The sequence below is a fragment of the Cyanistes caeruleus genome, chromosome Z (genome assembly GCF_971803275.1).
Source record: "Cyanistes caeruleus chromosome Z, bCyaCae1.hap1.1, whole genome shotgun sequence".
NCBI lineage: Eukaryota > Metazoa > Chordata > Aves > Passeriformes > Paridae > Cyanistes > Cyanistes caeruleus.
The window spans coordinates 4,514,525-4,533,653 of NC_141732.1; the positions used below are offsets into that span (position 1 = coordinate 4,514,525).

The 19,129-nt window shown below is 41.4% G+C and overlaps 1 protein-coding gene and 1 long non-coding RNA gene across 11 annotated transcripts in view; both read right to left on the minus strand.

Annotated features, from left to right (window-relative positions):
* Window positions 1-756: 756 nt before the first annotated feature.
* On the minus strand, window positions 757-10,786 carry LOC147648002 (uncharacterized). Its single transcript, XR_015280013.1, has 3 exons — window positions 10,611-10,786; window positions 3,225-3,324; window positions 757-1,191 (listed from the first exon to the last, which is right to left on the minus strand). It is a non-coding gene; the product is annotated as an uncharacterized LOC147648002 (long non-coding RNA).
* A 5,761-nt stretch (window positions 10,787-16,547) lies between these two features.
* The window catches only part of RAD23B (RAD23 nucleotide excision repair protein B), a 33,934-nt gene continuing 31,352 nt past the window's right edge, over window positions 16,548-19,129 (minus strand). For all 10 annotated transcript variants that reach the window (XM_086866637.1, XM_086866640.1, XM_086866630.1 and 7 more), the window contains one exon: window positions 16,548-17,462. In XM_086866637.1, the coding sequence (XP_086722763.1) occupies window positions 17,349-17,462 (114 nt within the window). In that variant the 3' untranslated portion in view covers window positions 16,548-17,348. The remainder of the gene's footprint in view (window positions 17,463-19,129) is intronic.

Sequence of the window (19,129 nt, forward strand, 5' to 3'; positions counted from 1 at the left end):
CAAACAAGGAGCACATGGAAAGGACATCACACCACAGCTGCTCCCCACAGCTCATTAAGCATCATTTTGGTCTCAGCTCTGTATAACAACCTTACTGTCCCCATCTTAGAGGGCTGTTAAGCAGTAAATTTGCCACCTAGCAGAACCTGGGGGTGTCTGACTGGTAGCTTCCAATTGTTTCTTTTGGGAAAGCTCAAAACTTTACCTTTTTCCCTTGTGCCAGTGCCACATCAGTGTCATTTGATGAAGGGCCTTCATCATATACACCTTCTGCAGACGGCTTTGTTAAGGCTCAGCAATAATTAATTGTCAGCTGGAAAAGATCTTCAGAATGGCAGTGTTCCTCTTGATACTGTGTTTGCTCAAAATGTCCTTTGCTTTATGAGCCACAAACTTTCTTTGAGCAATGGCAGTTCCTGGGTTGTTGTCTGTTTTTTTTTTTTAATTTCAATCTCTTCCATAAGACAGCAGTTTGTGGAGCCAAGCCTGGTCATTGCCATATTGCAGAGTTTATTTTAATGATCTCTTCCTACCTGTCAGCCAAGGTGGTAGGGATATAATTTTGTGAACCTTTCAAGCAGTCATTCAGCAACACTTTAATACAAAGGGTATCATTAAATGACCAGTCACATGCCCACCCCAGGGAACACCAGTCCTGCTCTGTAATCTGAGTGACTCAGTCACTCTACCAAGTGCCACGAATGTGTGCCAGAGTAACTGGGGGGAAAAAAAAAAAAATCAGTCAAAGGCACATCATTTCTATTAAAATAATGATGTTTATTACAAAGATGTGCAGTCAGAATCTTCAAACTTTTGTCCTGCTGCTTCTTGCAGCCTCACCAACACGCTTCAGTCTGCCCTTCATGTGGTTGTGACATCCTAGGGAAGCATTTGTGTGTTTACACATTATTACTGTTAGACTTTCAACATCCAAAGACTTCAAAGATTCCAGGTTAACTGTGGGGTTCTGACATCTTGGGCCAGGTCTTAATGAAGGACTGCGTTTTTTGGAGGCAGAAATAATTGCTGGCAGAACTAATTGCCGTAGTGTGCATATCTGATCACCTCAGAGCAGCCAGAAAAGCAGACAATTTTCTGGGTTGAAATTGAGCTGTGTTGTGTCAACAAGGCAGTAGTTTGCAGATGTGTTGTGGTTTGGTTGGTTCTGTTTTCTCTGCCTCTGTCACATCCCTGTATCAAAGGAACAAGTCCCTGAGTTGCTCTTTGCCTCTGAAACCTTAAGCCAGTCCCACACTGCCCACCTGGTGATGTTTTGGGCCTTGGAAATACTACTTTGTTTAGAAGTCCTTAGTTCCTGGACCCTTAGATTGTGAAAAATGGTGACTAAGGAAAGGCAGGGAAGCCTTTGAAGGCTGAAATCAGCCCACTCCCACCATCAGGTGCTTCAGGAGAGTGGCTTTTCCAGGTAGGATCCTTCCCTGGTGGCACTCTGCCTTTAGAGCCACTGTGGGGTGAAGCCCAAGGCTGGGAGGTGTCCAGGTTTTAAAAGAGGGAACTTTCAGAGGCAGATGTGGAAGCTTCTCCAGCCCCCTCTGCATCTCCCCTGTGACCTTTTCTGACCCATTTAATGCTGGGTTTTCTCAGGACAGTTATGGGCCTTAAAGGAACAGGAAACAAGTGGTGGTTTCTGAAGCTTCTAAATGTCTTTGAAAAACTGCAGCAGACTCTCATCCACATCTTGAAAATCTGTCCTTTCATCTTTGCCACTTAGCCTCAGTTAAAGATGGGGACATGCAGAACACTCCAGACTCTATTATTCCCCAAAAGAGAATAAGAGTACCAGAACAAGACAGAGCAATCTACTGCCTGACTGAAGTGCTCAGAGATGATGGGGACAAAGGCCAGCACAAGAAGAACAAAAAGGGACCTTGACCAACCAGTTTCCGAGAAGGAAAGATGAAAGACGTGCTCCAGCTGCCATTGAAGCGAGAGGAAAGATTCTCATTAAGCTAAATGGCAGTCAGATGAAGGACTTGTTTGCTGTGTACCTCTGTGAAGCAGGAGGCATGGATGCAAACCTGCAGGGAGGCCTGGAAAGTGTCAGAAGCAGACAGAAAGAGGGGCCCACTGCAGAAGGAGGGGGCAACAACAGGATTTCTAATCTGGCTCAGAAAGCAGAACGCTGCCCCCCCCCCCCCCAGCACAGCACACAAAGCCACACACAAAACTTCAGTAGGAAGCAGTGGAAGCAACTCCCCTCTCACAACAGCTTTGCTGGAATCTGCTGCTTTTTGATATTCAGGACTAATTGGGCTGAATCAGCCAAGCTGTAACGTGCCTTGGCTGGGTCACACGAACCTACCCCTAGAGCCGTGTTGGTCTTCTGAATACAGAGCACAGCAGCGACTGAAGCTGTACAAACAAGCCCAGCCCGGACAGGTTTGGTCAGCTGCCAGCCCAGGGCACAATTCCCCTGACCCCTCGTCCCTGCACTGCCCCAGCTCAGCCCCACAGAGCTGGGCTGGAGCATCAGTGAGGAGAAACTGAGAGAGTTTCCCCCTGTCCACCCCAGCTGTGGGGACACACGCTGCCCCTCGCAGCCTCTGATGTCCCCTGCACCTGTTTGGGGATGACATTGCACCCCTAATTAATTTTTTTTCTCATTAGCAGTTTGAATTAAGTTTTAATTAATTGTTGCACTTAATCCTGTTTTTATCCACCAGCAGCTAAGCAGTGGAATCTTCCACTTTAGGCAGAACGTAGCTTTTTTCTCACGGATTGTTGTTTTTAGAGGGACTTCATGAGACCACCAAAACTTTTTAAGTTTTACTAAACTAACCCTGATAGGCTTCAGTGAAGAAGGCCTGGGGGAGCTAAACCCTGGACACCTGGAATCCAGAATTTATAGCCCTCAAAGGACATGCTGGAGTGACCAGAAAATAAAGAAAAGACTATCAAAGGCAATTCAACATATGCTGGAAACTCCCTGCCTGTGAAAGACAGATAATGAAAAGACAGAAAAATGTGGACAAGTTAGCATGAGAAACGAGAAAACAATAACCAGCAGAAGAGAGAACACTAATTAATGAGGAGAAAAATGTCATTTAGAACCAGTGAATGGTAATTTGTTTGCCCGAAGTTGGTAAGAAAGCGGGAAGTTTGGGAAGCTGTGTGCACCTAGGTGGAGCTATTCCCTCATGCTCCCCAGGCTGGGATAGGGGAATGCCAGCTCCCAAAAAATAGCGTTAGGGAGTTTCACTTACCCCCACGTTTTGGGTGACACACCTACGAGAGGATGAGCAAAACCACGCCTGTCACATCTGTGACTTGATACCTGTCACCTGGCCAGAAGTTCATGTCAGCCTTTCACAAACAGAAAAATAAAATTAAATGAATATTTTTTATTTATTTATTTAATTTTTTTAAAAAAAGCAAAGAAATCTACTGTATGGACGGAAGGAGGGAGGAGAATGGGAAGGTGGGGGACGGGGAGAAAAAAAAAAAAAAAAAAAAAAAAAAAGCTGTTTATTAGCAGTTAATTAGATTAGCCTAGGAATTTCCAGATGTCCTTGGTCTGGTTTTCAAAACGAAGCACCCCAAGTTGCAGCAGGAGGAAACAATTCAGGAAAAGAGAGAATTGAAACACATAAATTCTGCATTTCACATTGCTTACGTAAGGACCTTAGACCCCTTTGAACTCCAAGGCCCTACTCATAAGGACACTTGAGCATTTGCAGGAGCAGGGCACTAGTTCGTGCTATTTTTAACTTTATTTCATCTGTAAAGCCAGTAATTACAAACAAAAAAGCCCCAGGTTTAAAAAGGCCACCTGACCATAAGATCACACGGCTAGAAAAACCCATTTCCAAGCTAGCAACAAAGTAAAAGCTTCTCCTAATTATTTTTTTTTTCTTTTTTTTTTAATGTAGGCCTTCAATGGCCCACACATTGACCTAAGCATATTGCTTTTTTAATGTTGCTTTTTCATCTGCCTCCATGTTGATGGTGTAAATCATTAAACTATCTCCCAGGGACACATTCCCAGCTGGGTTAATGGGACATGAACCCCATGACCAGTAAAACTCTGGTAATTTACATCGGCAGATGCTCTGGCCCTCTCAATATCATTTGTTTTTCTACAGCCAAAGGAAAATTATTGTCTCCTTTTGTCAGCCCTCAGCACTCTGAACAGTGATTGAGTCTTATTTACTCTCAGGCTTCCTTACAGGGCACTGGCTTTGGAAAGAGGTGTCCAAGAGAAGTGCAAGGCTCATTGTCTTTGTTTCAGTTCCTCCTGAACCTGCCCTGCTTCACCTTAAACCCATTCCTCCTTATCCTGTCCCTCCATGCCCTTGAGGAAAATCCCTTTTCCAGCCCTTCCTTTAAGCCCTCTTTAGGGAAACCTGGATTTTTTAAAAAAAAAAAAAAATTTACAAATTTTAAAAATCTGAAATGCAATTATTCAGTACAGATTACTCCCTGCTTTGGCATGAGGGCCACTGTGTCTTTAAAACTTTAAAAATAATCAGGATCCTCTTAGGAAAGGCCTGTTTGGAAAGGCACTTGGGAAAACTACAGCAGCTGAGATATCCATCAGCAAATAAAAGAACAGTTCAGTAATGGCTATTCTAAATCTTGGATGGGCTCTGGCATTCAGTGTGGAGGAAGGTGTCCAAAATAACGCACAGGGAACAGATACCACTGGGGATTTAGAGCTTAATTCCAAGGGTTTGAGGTTTTCCTCCAAGTTTTTGAAGAGAACCTTGTTTCCTAAGAAGTTGTATCAATGGCAATGATAAACTGAGGTGTGTTGTGGTCACTCAGATCTCTTTAGCCACCTCCCCAAACCTGTTCAGCAGATTTAACTGGGACAGAGGTTTGGGATCCCTGGGAGGTTAAGCAGCCAAAGACAGATCCATCATGCTGAAGAGAAGCAGGCTGTCCTGCAGACTCCTCCATGTGCAGTTGGAAATCAAAGAAAATTCACAGGAGGGGAAAGAAAAAGTTTTATAAGCATCTCAACATAGGGAAAAGTTCTGTGAGGGCTCAGTGTACACTAAGAGCCACAAACCCGCACCTAAACCAGGCTTTTATTATTTCTGTCACTCAGGGGACTTACTGGCAGGAGCTGTCAGTCAAAACCCCCATAAAGCCAATTCCTATCTACAATTTTATCTCTATTTGCCAATGACAAATGGCCCAGCTGCCCAAAATTCAAAATTTCATCTAGCAAAAAAAAGTTTTGCAGAGAACTGAAAACTTCCTGAAGAAACCAAACCCTCACCAAGATCCCCACGAAGACTCTGCTGTCCTTTGGGCACTGAAAGCCCTCCAGCTTTGCATGAAACAAACTGCTCAAACCCCACATTCAGGCTGAGGTGTGTGACCAAAAGCCCCACTTTGGCCAGTGCCACGCAGGTAATGGTTCCTCCTTCAGCTGGAAGAACAGATTGTTCATCCTGGGAACAAGATTTCCATTGTGATCACAGGAGACTTGCAGGGACGAGAGGAGGCCTGAGGTAACAATGTCCTTTACACTGTCTTGGACCAGCTGATGTGAATCATAGCCCCATTTCTACGTAGGCACCACTTTCCTTTTCAAGGCTAGAGCGTGATGAGACAGATTTTGGGAGATTTGGGAGGCACCTGGGTTATTTTGAGCAGTGAGCTTGAGAAAAACATCCTTCTTTGCCTCATGACATCACTTATACCTGCAAGTCACCATGGAGACTCCATTTATTATCAGAGTGATTGCTTCAAAGGTGATCTTCAACACTGGGTCCAGGATGGAAGAAAAGAAAGCAGAGCCAAGGTTTTTAATTTGCCCATACAATCGGAGAGCGGTAGAGAAAACAGGCACCATGGAAACAAGCCGCTGCATTATGTTGTACAAAAGTCTAAAAAGCAAGCAAGTTAATTTTCAGCCTCTCAGGTTATTTTCAGGCGTCTCAGGCTCAGCTTTGGGCAGACAGTGGGCAAGCAGGCACTTGAAATGCAGGCCTCCATTCGGGAGCGGAGCAAAGTGCCCTCTTGGCCAGAATATTTCTTTCCATATCCAGCGCTGCTCACTCTCACTGGTTTGTCGAGACCCTTTTAGCACTCTGAAATGAGCTCAGGGCTGTGCAGGCTTGAGACAGCCCTGTCTCCCATTAGAAGGGAGACAGGACTGAGGGGCACACGCTCCTTTCCCCCCCCTCAGTTTCCTCTCAGCTAAAAAGGAATAATTGCTCGCTTCAGGGCTGGTGGTGAGGGTGTCCTTTGAGGTCAGAGTTATGGGTACCTCATGTGGTGCTGTGGCCTGCCCTGCCACCCCAGAATGGGAATTCCCACCCCTGCTCTTAATTGCTCAGGCACTGCAAGGTGGCAAATCCTCAGAGAAGCTTCCACGTGGACATTCCTTGTTGTCATTTATCAATGAACAAAGTGCTTTAGTGGCGTGGAGACCAAAGCAGCTCTGCCTTGAAGGGTCAGGGGGATATTTTAGCAAGCATGTCCCAAGAAGCTAAATGCATCATTCTCATGGATGAAAGGCAGCTTTGACCTTCTGGCTCCTAAAAGTCTTGATAAACACGACTGCTTTACACCTTGTGGTGTGACAGACTGGCTGAGGATAAGGGGAGCCTCGTTTTTCATTTCAGACAGCTGGAATGTGCAAGTTCTAAAGCATAAAAGCCTGAGAAGATGTGACAGAAATAGTCAGTGCACATTTGTTACTGGTGAAAAACTAATTTTGTTGCTAAATCTTCAGTACCAGCTGTTAAAAGTAGTAGGAGAGATTTCCACCTCTTGCTAACTTCCACCCAAAGATAAAACTTCATAACCAAGAAAATCAGCTCTTGTTTAGAAATGCCAGGGTGCAACTTCCCTCTTAATCACCCATGTTAATAGCTGAACTTGGGTGCCCCAACAAATTTATCCCAGCAAAGTAGATGAACCCATCCTGCTGATCCATCACAGCTGTTCCAGAGTGAAAGGAAATAGCAGGTAGCACGCAACCAACCCCAAGCAGAAGACAAGGAGGAGAAAGCTTGTGCATCTGCTTTGTTCCACATCCAACACACTCTGAAAAAAGAGATTTCCCTGCTTCTCCCAGCAGGATGATTTCAGCACGTGGTTTTTCAGGTGCTCCCTGTCACAGCCTGCAGGGAGCTCACTGTGAGATTTCTCTAACAACTCACCCAAGGGGCTCTGCTGGTTTTCTCTTCAAGGCAAGCCTGGGAGTCCAGGTCACTGAAATCTGTTTGGTTTTTATGATTTATTCTACTCACTTCTTCCCAACCCTGGAAGATTGAACAGGATCCCTGAGCTATATGGTTGATATGAGAAAAATAATGGCTTTCCAGTCACATTTTCTATTCAGTTTACACTTTTAAAAACCCATGTTCTTATTCATCTGGATAATGTTAAAGTAAAGAAAAAGAGGGAAAAAAAAACCCCAAACCCAAAACCATGCAATTAGGGTATTTTTTTTAGGGGGGAGGACTTTTGCCTCTTGAAAATTTTTCAGAAACACTAATAGATGGTTTTAGCTGGAGGGGTGAGGGGAGGAAGTTAGCCCACTGTGAAAGCAATGTTTTTGAAATAAACAAATGGGCAGCTGCTTCCACAACAATAAAGGACGTCAGAAATTTTCACAGTAAATAATCCAGAGCATTTATTTTATATGCCAGCTCAGAAAACCCTTCTTTCCTATTTATCATTGGATAAGTCAGCTAACTCTTCCTGATTCTGCAAATTCTTTCATTTTCCTATCAGAACCTAAGGAAAAAAAATAATGTAGGCCTAATTTAATTTGTCTGATGGATTTTTAAAGAACTAACAATGTCAGACAAGCTTGCTTTGTTAATTTCTATGGGTCTGCTTAAAATATGAAGAGAAGGTGGCAGAATTCAGTATTCAAATGGTGTTTGGGCAGCTTCTACACTTCAAAAAGAGGAAAAAAAAAAACAAAAGGAAGGGCAGGATATGGAAATTGATGCTAAGCTTTCACAGAACATAAATCCCCACTGGAATGGTAAAGCTGCATGACAAAAATAATTAATTTTGAGAGCCTGGATCAGCCAGAGACCTCTGGAGATCTTCAGTCATTCTGGGTGAGCTACAGGATTATATCAGAACACTCAGGGCTTCAACCAGGCTGGACTTGGAAACCTCCAAAGATGGAGACAGTAAAACCTGCTCCAATATGTGCCTCCAATCTTATTTCATGATATAAATAATGATGTCCTCTGTTACTCAGGAAAGCTTAGACACCACTGAAACCTGAAAAAACTCTGTGTGAACAGCACATCCCCCCCTGCCAAGCTGAGCATGAAGTCAAGGCTGCCCATATGAAAAGCCCATCAGATTCCACCTCTTTGTGGTTCACAGATGATGGTCAAAGCCACACAACCTTTCCACTCCATCTAAAGCCACAGCTAATAACTCTTACAGAACATTGTCCTTCAAGCACAAAAGGGACAAGATGACACAAACTCTGTTAGGAACCTTCACAGGCACTTGCTGACAGCAGAGGACACGATGCTCCAGTTCCTGAGGGCCTGTTTCCAGAGTTTAATGTGCCACCTCTTGCTGATTCATACCCTGTGATCTGCACAGGGCCTGCAGGCAGGACCACGAGGTGGGACAAACAGAATTGGGACATCTCAAAAAAAAATAAAAAAAAATCAAAAAGTGAGGAAAAAATGGAATTAGTAACAATGGCACTGAGGGAGAGCTCAAGCTTTACAAACTTGTAAATGGAAGGTATTGAAGGAGCACAACAGAGTTTTAGCTGCCTCTGGTTTGTCTCCAAGTGGCTCAAAACCTGCCTTTTTAACCAAAGTCTCTCTGCTCCCTTCCTTTCCAGTGGTCCAAACTCCAAGCCTACAGATTCCACATGCTCTAAGCTGTCACAGGGGTCAAGAACCACCAGCTTTCCATGCCCACAATAAACAGCTGTCCTGTACATGAACAGCAAAACCAGGATATTCAGAACAGGCCAGATGAATGTTTGTGCACAAGACCAGAAGCATTAACTTGCTACATTCAAGCTTTCAGATTTGTTGGCATGGGCACAAGGGATACAGCCAAGACTTTCAGCTTCACAGAAACTCTGCCTGGGTACTTAGCACTGGAAACCAAAGAGGGAAAAAAATAAAAAAAAATTAAAAATCTACCCTCATAATTTTTATTCCTCCTGGCCCCATGCACATATGTGGAGAAAAATAGAAAATATATCAAATAACATCTAGATACCTAGTGCCTCTGCTCAGCAAAAGGAAATTTAAATTTGAAAAGGTAATGTATTTTCCTTGCCAAAACAGTAAAATCAGTTATCACCGTAAACATTAAAAACAAACAATCAAACCCTCCCCCAGAAAAACAAAAAAAAAAAGCTACCCCACAAACAAAAAATACCCAAACAATAAAAAATTCTCCCAAAAAAGCCCCAAATCCCCCCCAAACAAAATAAAGTCACAAAACATGGAAAGTTTCTTCCCAGCTCATTTAAACCTGCAAACTTAGAAAGAATAGATCAGAAAATCTTAGAACAGAGGTTGCAAATAAGGATATGTTTAGTTCTACAAAACACCAGAATGGGAAGTCTTTCTAAAACCTTCATCCTGCCCCCTTCACAATCATGATTTTTTTCAAAGTGAAATTACTAGTCCTTAACACTGTTTGAACTGCTCATATCTGATGAGCAGACTAGTGAGCAAGCACAGGACCAAACTCACATGACTGCCTTTCCCACCCCAATACCCAGCTCTCTGAGGTGTTATTTGCCCTCAGATTTACATATTCAGATTTGGGATTGCAGTCCTCCATCGAGATTCTGGCACACTCAAAGTCTGCAGGAGAGAAGTGACACAGATTTGAGTTGAAATTCCTGAATTTCCCAACCCTAAATATTGCCAGCTACGTATATTTTGGTATATCTATAAAACCCTCAGGGTTTCCTCAGGTATCTCCCTTCTCCAGACACCTCACTGGTGCATTGTTAGGACTCTCAAACCTGGGATTTCAGCACTACACAACTCCCCAGAGTGGCATTTCCCCTTCTCTTTCCCCAAATGCAGAATGAATCACTTTCCCCCCCACACTTTTTCCCAGTTACCTTGCCAGCCAGCCTGGTCAGCTCTGTGTGACCTCTGCCTACACTTGTCTAAATGCTAATTTAATTTGACAACTGAGCTGCTCATTCTCCACCTCCCCAGTGCACCTCAATTCCTGATTACAAAATCTGAGTGTTAAACAGGAGGACAACCAACACTGTGGCTGGGGTCAGAAGTGAAGGGAAAGCAGGATTAAAACTTAGCAACCTGTATTTCCACCTGAATAACGATGACCCCTTGAATGTGTTTGTCCCTTGCCCTTCCTTTGTATTCCCATCACTTCCTACACTGGCCAGGATATCACAGGCTCTGGAATATTCCTTGAGTCAGTTGGGATCAGCTGTCCTGGCTGTGTTCCCTCCCAAATCCTTGAGCACCCTCAGCCAGGGTGGTGAGAGGAGCAGAGAAAGGCCTTGTTGTGCAAACACTGCTCAGCAATAACTAAAACATCCCTGTGTTATCAAACACTGTTTACAGCACAAATCCAAACTACATCCTCCTACTGGTGTTTTCTTACAGTGAGAAAAATCATCTCTGTCCCAGCACACTCACCTTAAAGCAAAACCCCCAGGGAGAAAAGGGGCAAAAATCCAGTCCCTTGTTCCATGCAAGCTATGATGATGATGATGATGTGACAGCCACACAGAGGGAATGTTTTTTTTCAGCTGGAATGAGTAATTTGATGACAGGATTGCAGCTTCTCCACCTACAAACCACAATCATGCAAATAACATCTTACCACTGAGACACCTATTTGTGTAAGCACGGGCCTAATCACTTACATCTGAGGCATTCAGAGGGTATTATTAGGGCATGATAAGGCTTATTAGGGATTAACACAGCGCTCTAAAGACACCACAACCTTCAGCTGCTCAGCAAGGAAACAAAATTGCAGCATCAGTGGCTTCACTTTCAAAATAAAATATAAAAATGGCAGAATTCTGTACCAGATGCAGCCCCACTAGGCAAACCTATTTTTTTGCCACCCTCCCTTCCAACAGGGTGTTTTCTCTAAAAACTCCTGTTTGTGTCTGCCACCTGACAGACCTGATCATGTGAATCAAATGCATGGCTTCACTTCCCAGCCTCATTTTGCACCAGAAGGCTTAAATAACATGACTCTTCCCAAAAAACTGGCTTCTGCCTTGCCCCTTTTCATCAGGGATCCTCCCTGTTCTCCTCACCTGCGCTCTTAGCTCCCAGCTACCCTTGCCTTTAAGCAGGGCAGGACTCACAAGTGACATTCTGATCCACCTGGAAAGCAACAGGTCATTTCCAAACAACCCTGGAGCAAAGGGAATTCTAAACTGGGATCACAAGGCTCCCTCCTGCCAAGAGCAGTGGATGAATTTACAAGCCTCTCCCACAGGTGGCCACAACAAAGGGTTAATTTCAGCTCTCCATCCTGCTGCCCCTGCCTGGGAGCAAAATCACCCTTGTGCAGGGCAAACAGAGTGTTTGCCAAAAATGGAATGACCATTTGCCACAGGTTTTGAAGGCGACATAGGCAACACACCAACTAGACTTAGGAAATTGGGGTTTTTTGTGTATTCTGCCTCCTTTCTGTTTGTGTACCAGAGAGCCACTTACTGCAAATTCTGTGAAATGTGAAAAATACGGCTATGTACAGATTTAGCAACAATTTCTTACTGCAGCTGAAAAAAAAAATTACAGCTTTCTTGATTTACAGTCATATTTAATATATTCCAGTAGCTTCTCATCTTAGCCCTGCTGCTCTCCCAAATTGAATGTTCCCAGGTTTTTTTCAGCTTTCCACAGGTCACAGTTTAGATTTTAGAACACTCATGGATCACAAATTACATTCATGCTCGAAAAGCACAATCCCATCTGAAACAGTTGCCCAAATGGACTCTCCAGCATTGCTCCAAGAGTGTCCTGCACAATCCTGCCCTTTGCCAAAGGGAATTTGGTATTTTAACATGGAGACAGGGGAAGCAAGCAGCATGTTTGTTAACGTGAAATGCGTGCTTTTGGGCAGATCATCTCAATTCAAGCAACACAGAGACTCATGGAAATAAAAATCAAGTTACTTTTTTTTCCTCTCCACCTTTAGGCAGGAGGACCTCAGTGCAGTCAGACCACCCCAGAGTGCTGTACCGTGTCTGTATGGAATATGCCAAGGTACAAACTTTTGTTTGTCTCTTTCTGTCTCTTTTTACTGCCCTCCTTTTGTAACCTCGTCATCATCTCCCTCAGAACTGGTTTTAGAAGCACAGCACTACACAAAAAGCTACTGGGCAAGCTAAAAGAAAACAAGTAATTTCTTTGTCTTTGGAGTGTCCTCATGGATAAATACTAGTTCTGTTCCCAAATGCTCCATCCATCTCTTAGTTATACATCTAGAGTCCCGCCAAAGGTTTGCTCATTCTGACTCCCCATTTGGCCCTGCCGCTCCATTCCTTCCTTACTCTTGTAACCCTGCCATGCATTTCTTTTCAAACCACCAATTCCAGCTCCAGACACCTCACCTCAACCTCCCTAGGGAGATATCTGCCCCAGGGGTTCATCACTTTTATCATCCTGCTTCATATCCCACCCTGAAGACTATTTCCTGCCCCTTTTCCTATTCTGAAATCCCATTCTTCCATCCTCCAACAGAAGCTGGTAGTGCACCCTTTGCAGCTGGCATGCTTTCTTCAATAATGAACAGAAAGTGGGGAAAAAAAAAGAGATTTAGAGTAAAAACAAGGGAGTGGGAAGAAACGAGCTTAATTCAAAGATATGATTAAAAATACATGTCTGACTTTGACGAGACTTTGTACAATTCTACAGGCTTAGCCACACAGCCACGTGGGAGACACTGCCTTGTTTTTTTCATCTTTGGCTGCTGCACATTTAGAGTCAAATGTTTCACATTACAAGGACAGCAACCAACCCTTCCCCTGGGATGTCAAACAGCTGCCTGCTGGTGTATCTGGTTACTCCTAGTCTATCACATCTAAAATCTCTTATCTCAGGCAACAAGAATTTCAAGGATGTTGCTCCTTGGCCTCAGCACCGGCGAGTATTCACGTTTATGTGTGGAGCATATAAAAATAGAGAGATACCTATTTTGAAAGACACTTTGCATTCCTGGTCTCTGAGGCATAACTGCATGAGGCACACACGACACAAAATCTAAAGGACTGTTTTTAGCACTAGACTTCCAGCAAATGGAAGCACACAGCAGATAATGCTTTGTAAGAGCTCACAAAGGAAAATGCCAAAGCAAAGGGATGGAGTGGAGGGAAGATCTTCAGAGTACCACTATTAGTTATTCCAGACTACCACCATTATTGAAGAGCATGTATTTGTCTTTATTAGTTTCATTGCAGTTTGGACAGAAAATGCCATAGATGCTGGTGTCTTCATGAAAATGTGCTTTGAGTAGAACTGGAGTTAAATTGTCTGTCTTTAACATTTATTTCTCTTGCACAGGAGGAAAGAAATTGAGTCCACACAGAAACCCAAGAAGTTTCACAACCTTTTCCTCTCCTCACAGGTCTTATATTCTATGAAGAAATGTATCAATACAGAACTGGCACTTGACAATTAGCAGTATCAGCTACAGTCTGCAGATACAGGCATCAGCAGCACTGATCAGTCATGTATTTTGTGGTAACTGAATACTTAAATTTTTCCCATACATCACCTAATTACTGGTGGAATAAACCTGCTTTTCTGAATAGTTTAGTGAATACACAAAATTTTGTAAATTGTGGCTTCATAACCACGTAGTTGTGGTTATACCTGTGTTAGAATAATGCTTTCAAAGGATGGTGTGTTGAACAGTGTTGGCATCCCAAACCAGGCAGGGAAGAAGAACTAAAAGCTTTACTGACAAAGATGTTCTCCCCACTCCCACCTTTATTGTTTCCATTAAACAGGAGAGTATTTTTGAGTGCAGAAATTCTAGCTTAGTTTTGTGCACAGAGCTGGATTTAAGAGAAATCAGGGAAAAAAAAAAAGGTGTGGCTGCCTTCAAAACTCTTAAAACCAAATGAAATATCCAATGAAACTACAGGTGACAGATCTGCATACATTATTTGAGGACTTGGCTTTGTGTCTCTGCCTGATTCATTCATGAATGTTCTTGAAGTGAAGCTCATCCCAGCACTCCAAAATCAGAGTCACAGTCTGACTTCAGGAGTGATTATCTCGCATTCCCAAAAAGTTCTGTCAGAAACAGAACTTTTTATTTTTTTAGTTAGTGGGGTAAGAACAGGGCATTTGATCAGTCAAATTGCTTGGGTTTTAGCTGGATTCATCAGGCATCTCTGGACGAGGTAAATGAACCACAGCATTAAAATGCAGCTGTAGAGAGGACTTAAGAACAGACAACTACAGAATTAATATGACTTCAGAGTAACTTTTTAATCCCAATTAAAAGTGCATCATAAATAGCTTTTGTCTAAGCAGATATTCAGAAGTTTTACAACAAAGGTAAGGACTACAGTACCAAAACTTAGGAAGAAATACTTTATTTTCTCAGCTACTGTTCAGAAAGCCCTGAGGAAACTGATCCCCAAATCCCTAAGAGATCTGCAGCAGAGAAGCTGAGGAGCACTCTGTGCAGACAACTCCCGGTAGTACTTGGTAGAAAACGAGGCACAACACACCTAGGCAGCTTGCTCAGGTCACACCTCCTCAACACCACATGAATTCCATGTATTCTTCCCTTTTGGCAGCTACTACAAAGAGAGACACGATTCTCCCTGGCAAGTATCCCGCTATTGGACAGGTAACAGTTTTTGCTAGCATGTAAGTCAGACACCTGTTGTTCATCAGAAGTCACAAAAACACTGTTTCACTGCTGGAAAAAACGGGAACAGCATGACTAGTAAGGCTTCAAACACAGCAGCCATAAATCCCTCAGTCACTCAGCGTACAAAGTTACAAATGAACAAAGCTACTAGCTTTTTTTTTTTTTTTTTTTTTTTGGCTTTTGTTTTGTTGTTTGTGGTTTTTTTTTTTTACAAAGAACAAGCTCAACAGACTTTAATTCAAATACATTTATAATAAGTAAACATTTCAAAATCAAAATTGGAGGGAGTGGACTGAAACACCCAGACATTCTTGCTTTACTCTCCACCCTCCTAGAGAAGGAATGGTTATTTCTCATAGCAGTTTGATCAGTACAGAAGACTCCCACAAACCAAAAGCTTTTGTCTTAGTTAGGTATTAGCTATGTAGTAAAAGTACATTCAAGAAGTCCTTGTAGCAATTTGGTGTTTTTCACGTACCTGACAGCTAGTCCTTTTACAGATAACAAACAGCCCCTTTCTGTGGGCAGTGTTAAATCAAAATCCATCTCTCCCAGTTCACAGATAAACTGAGAATCCTATTTAGATGAAGTCCACTAGCTGATTCAGGTATTAATGTTAACTTCTCTAATGAAAACATTATGAAAGACTTATTTCCTATTTAGCAGTATCACATCTCCTACTGATAGATTTGGGTTGTGCTACTGATCACTTAGACAATATACACCTAAGAAATTTTAAAAGAATAGAATCTGAATAATTAAAATACACACTATCTGGAAAAATATCACAGATGTATAAGAATAGAAAAAAAAAAAAAGTAGAAGGCTTTAATGCATTTGTTTTGTGCAGATAATATTTTTACAGACTATGGCCAATCAATGAAGAAACGAAATACGAATGTTTCAGTCTTTTTAGCTCTTTTTTTCAAGACACTTGACTTGTACTTTGAGCTTAAGTAGTAGTTAAGTAGTTAATCCACTGATAGACAAACTCAGCAGAAAATAATTTTTTAGTTGTACCACTAAATCACTAAAATCATTAATCTCATTAGTTGTACAGGAGTTCAGGGCTGTACCACTAATAATATTTTTTCCTGGTTACTGTAGAGGTAAGTTTGTAATCCAGGTAATTGGACTACAACAGTAGAAAAATCAAACTATCCCCATGTTATGTTCAGGTAACGTTGCACAGAACAGCTTTAGATTAAATTTACATTTGTTTTTATTCCTAGTATTGCAATGATGGGCAAAATTACCTCTAAAAATAAACATGTATTAAAAAAAAAAACATTGTTAACATTTTATGATGACTAAACAAAATAAATGGTAAGTAGAAACAAAGAAGTAAGATTCAAAACTCTGTAACCAGAGTTTATTTTCCATAGAAAGTTTCGAGTGTCAATTTTTTTTTTTTTATTTTACATTGGAATAAATTGATAGTTTCCTTGATATCTCAAGTTTTGAACTTCTCTTCCTTATAAAGTGAATAAATCCCCAAAAGTCCTTACTTAACAGAAATAGCTTGAACACTACAATCTACTCAAGAGCAACAGAACACTTAGAGCTGTACTATAAAAGCTGGTTCAACAAAGTTGGGAAGGTGAAATTTGATTTGATAAAGTCTCATTGCAGCAGACAAAAATGAAGCTTGCATTTTGTTTGCTGGCAGAAAAAGAATATTCAATTCACTAGAGTGCATATAACAAAACCAAACATGCAATCTATTGCTTTTAAAACTTTTACTGCAAGATAACATTAAGAGAACAGTAATTAGATATCTATATTTTTTTTTTTTCCCAAAGAGAAAATATGTAAACAGGATAATAATTTTTTTTCTGTATGTATATAGTTTCTCAGATCATTTCAGGGGGACAAAGGAGGGGGTGGTGTTTTGCAATAATCAGGACACTTTTAACTGCAGTGGGTTTTCAATGGAAAAAAAGTAAAAAGCCAACACTGTTCTAATTCAGCATTAGACAAAAATAGTGTGTTTCTTGCACTACTTTAACACAGCTGAAGAAAAAACCTGAATACCCCTATTTTGGCATTCAGGATTACATTTGCTCAGATTTTTAGATTTCACAAAGCTGCTATCCAGTGTTGCCATGAAATACAGACTGTAAAATCTACGTAGCACAGGCTACTTCCATTGTCAATACTAAGTGGAAAGGAACATGAAGCAGTGCATTACACTACATTTCTGGAACTAGTACAGTAAGAGTTTAAACCTAGAAAAAGTTAACCTACAGGTTATAGAAGGAACTAATTATCTGCAGAAGCTGATTTTTTGGTTGTATATATATATATGGTTGTTTTTTTTTTACACTGTGCGATTTTCTGCTAATTTAGAAACAGACATTTAAGACTGGTTGCTTTCTTTGCTTTGTTTCCTATGTTCTCCCTTCCACCCACCCCCTATTTGCCATACACCAAAGCATAATGAATATAAGCCCAAATATCCTAGACAATCCAGTGAACAGAGTTAGTGTAATGCACTGGTGTGAGGTGTGAAATAGAAAATTCTCTCAGTCTTCGTCGAAGTTCTGCTGTAGAAGAAAGTTGGCAGCCAGGTTTTCATTCTTCTCACAAGCGAAATATGCCTGTATCACAAGTCCTTCAGGAAATCCTAATGCCTTTAACTGAAGAAAAGAAACATATTTAGGAAGTACATTTTGCGTGTCAGGCTTCTTTGTATGTCTAGTGTCTTGAGATGTCACTTAAGCAACTACTGCCTTCTTGAAAATATTATTGCTGCCTACTTCAAGGAAGACTTTAGCAAGTAAAAAATGAGGTGCTGCCTCTGCCTCTAGTAAAGAGGATCCTCACTTTAAAATATGATTGGATTAAGTCTAATGAAGCATCATAAAAACTTGTCACTTCTTTAGTGACACAGCAAGTCTAAAAGAGACCTGGGTCATAATATTGTCAAGAAGTAACGGTACATTGCACTGCTGCAGAAAAAAAAAACCAAAAAATAAAACAGAACTTCAAACAAGCTCATTTTAAACAATTATATAAAGCTTTAAAGCACTTTTAACAAAAAATTGCCTGGCACAAAAGCTCCCAGCCTGTGATCTTGTCCAGCACATCACATTAAGCCATATTTTCAGTTGTTTATCTTAAAAAATTAGCTACATGCTGCAGCCAAGAGAAGTAAGCTGAGAGCAATCTGGTTTTCAGAAGTCAAAGAATTAATTAATGTCTGGAATACAGTGACAACAGGGCTTGAGAACACCAGAGAAGAACTTATTACTGTGCCAAGGGTTTAGCCAGCACTTAGGGGCACTCAGCAAATGAATTCTCGTTTTAGCCAAAGGCAAGTACACTCCACTATTTGGAGATTTTCTTAAAATCCTCACAGCACCTCCAAGGCACTTCATGTATGGGGCAGTTCAAATAACTGTGAGAAAAAAACTGTGTCCTATTATCCCTCACCAGCCATCCTTAGATTTTATATTTCAGTCTCACAAACAGCATGAAGGCATCAGCTGGCAATACTAAGACACTTGAATTTTGATGTTTGTCTTTCATGGAAAGAGAAAGAAGCGTGTTAGGATCTTTGCTGGGTTTTAGAATAGGTTGTAGAGGTAATGAAGCTCTACTGCATTAAATGGCTTTAAAAGGAAATACGACAGATTAGAGATGACATGTGGAAAAGTACATGGACAAATAATTTTATAAGACTAATTTTAATAATTGCCAATTTCCTCAAGATGTAGAGAGCTGACACCTATATACAAATAGGTATATTCTAATGATTTTTACATAAACTTTTGTTTTGCCAGATTAAAAAACATTGTCTTTGGGGTGCCAAACCACTACCACAGTAGAACAAAAGTCTTGCAATTTGTCCTGAGAAAAACCTCAGAGGCACTGCCATCTATGTAAATCCATATTTAGTCAGTTACACAGTATTTATGAATGTAATACACCACCTCTGAGTATATTTTCATGCTTACCAGTACTTTTAGAAAACAATAATTAACTAATTGTCATGGACAGACAAATAACTGGGTTTTGACTTCAACTAATCTACTTAACTATGAGTGTTTTTACTTTCTGAGTACTTTGCAAACAGTGCTTAAGCAGCCAGATCTTTGTACCTGCAAACCTGTCATGGCATGACCTAGAACAGTACTGGCTGAGGCTTCTGCTACTTCCTTCTACTTTTTGCAGAAGTAAGAGGAATTACTTCCTGAATAATTCCTGAGCGAAACCCATTCCAATATCTCAATTATCACAGGATGGTCTCTGATCACTTAAAATGCTCTGCCTCTTCTCAGTACGACGGATTTCAGATATTTTA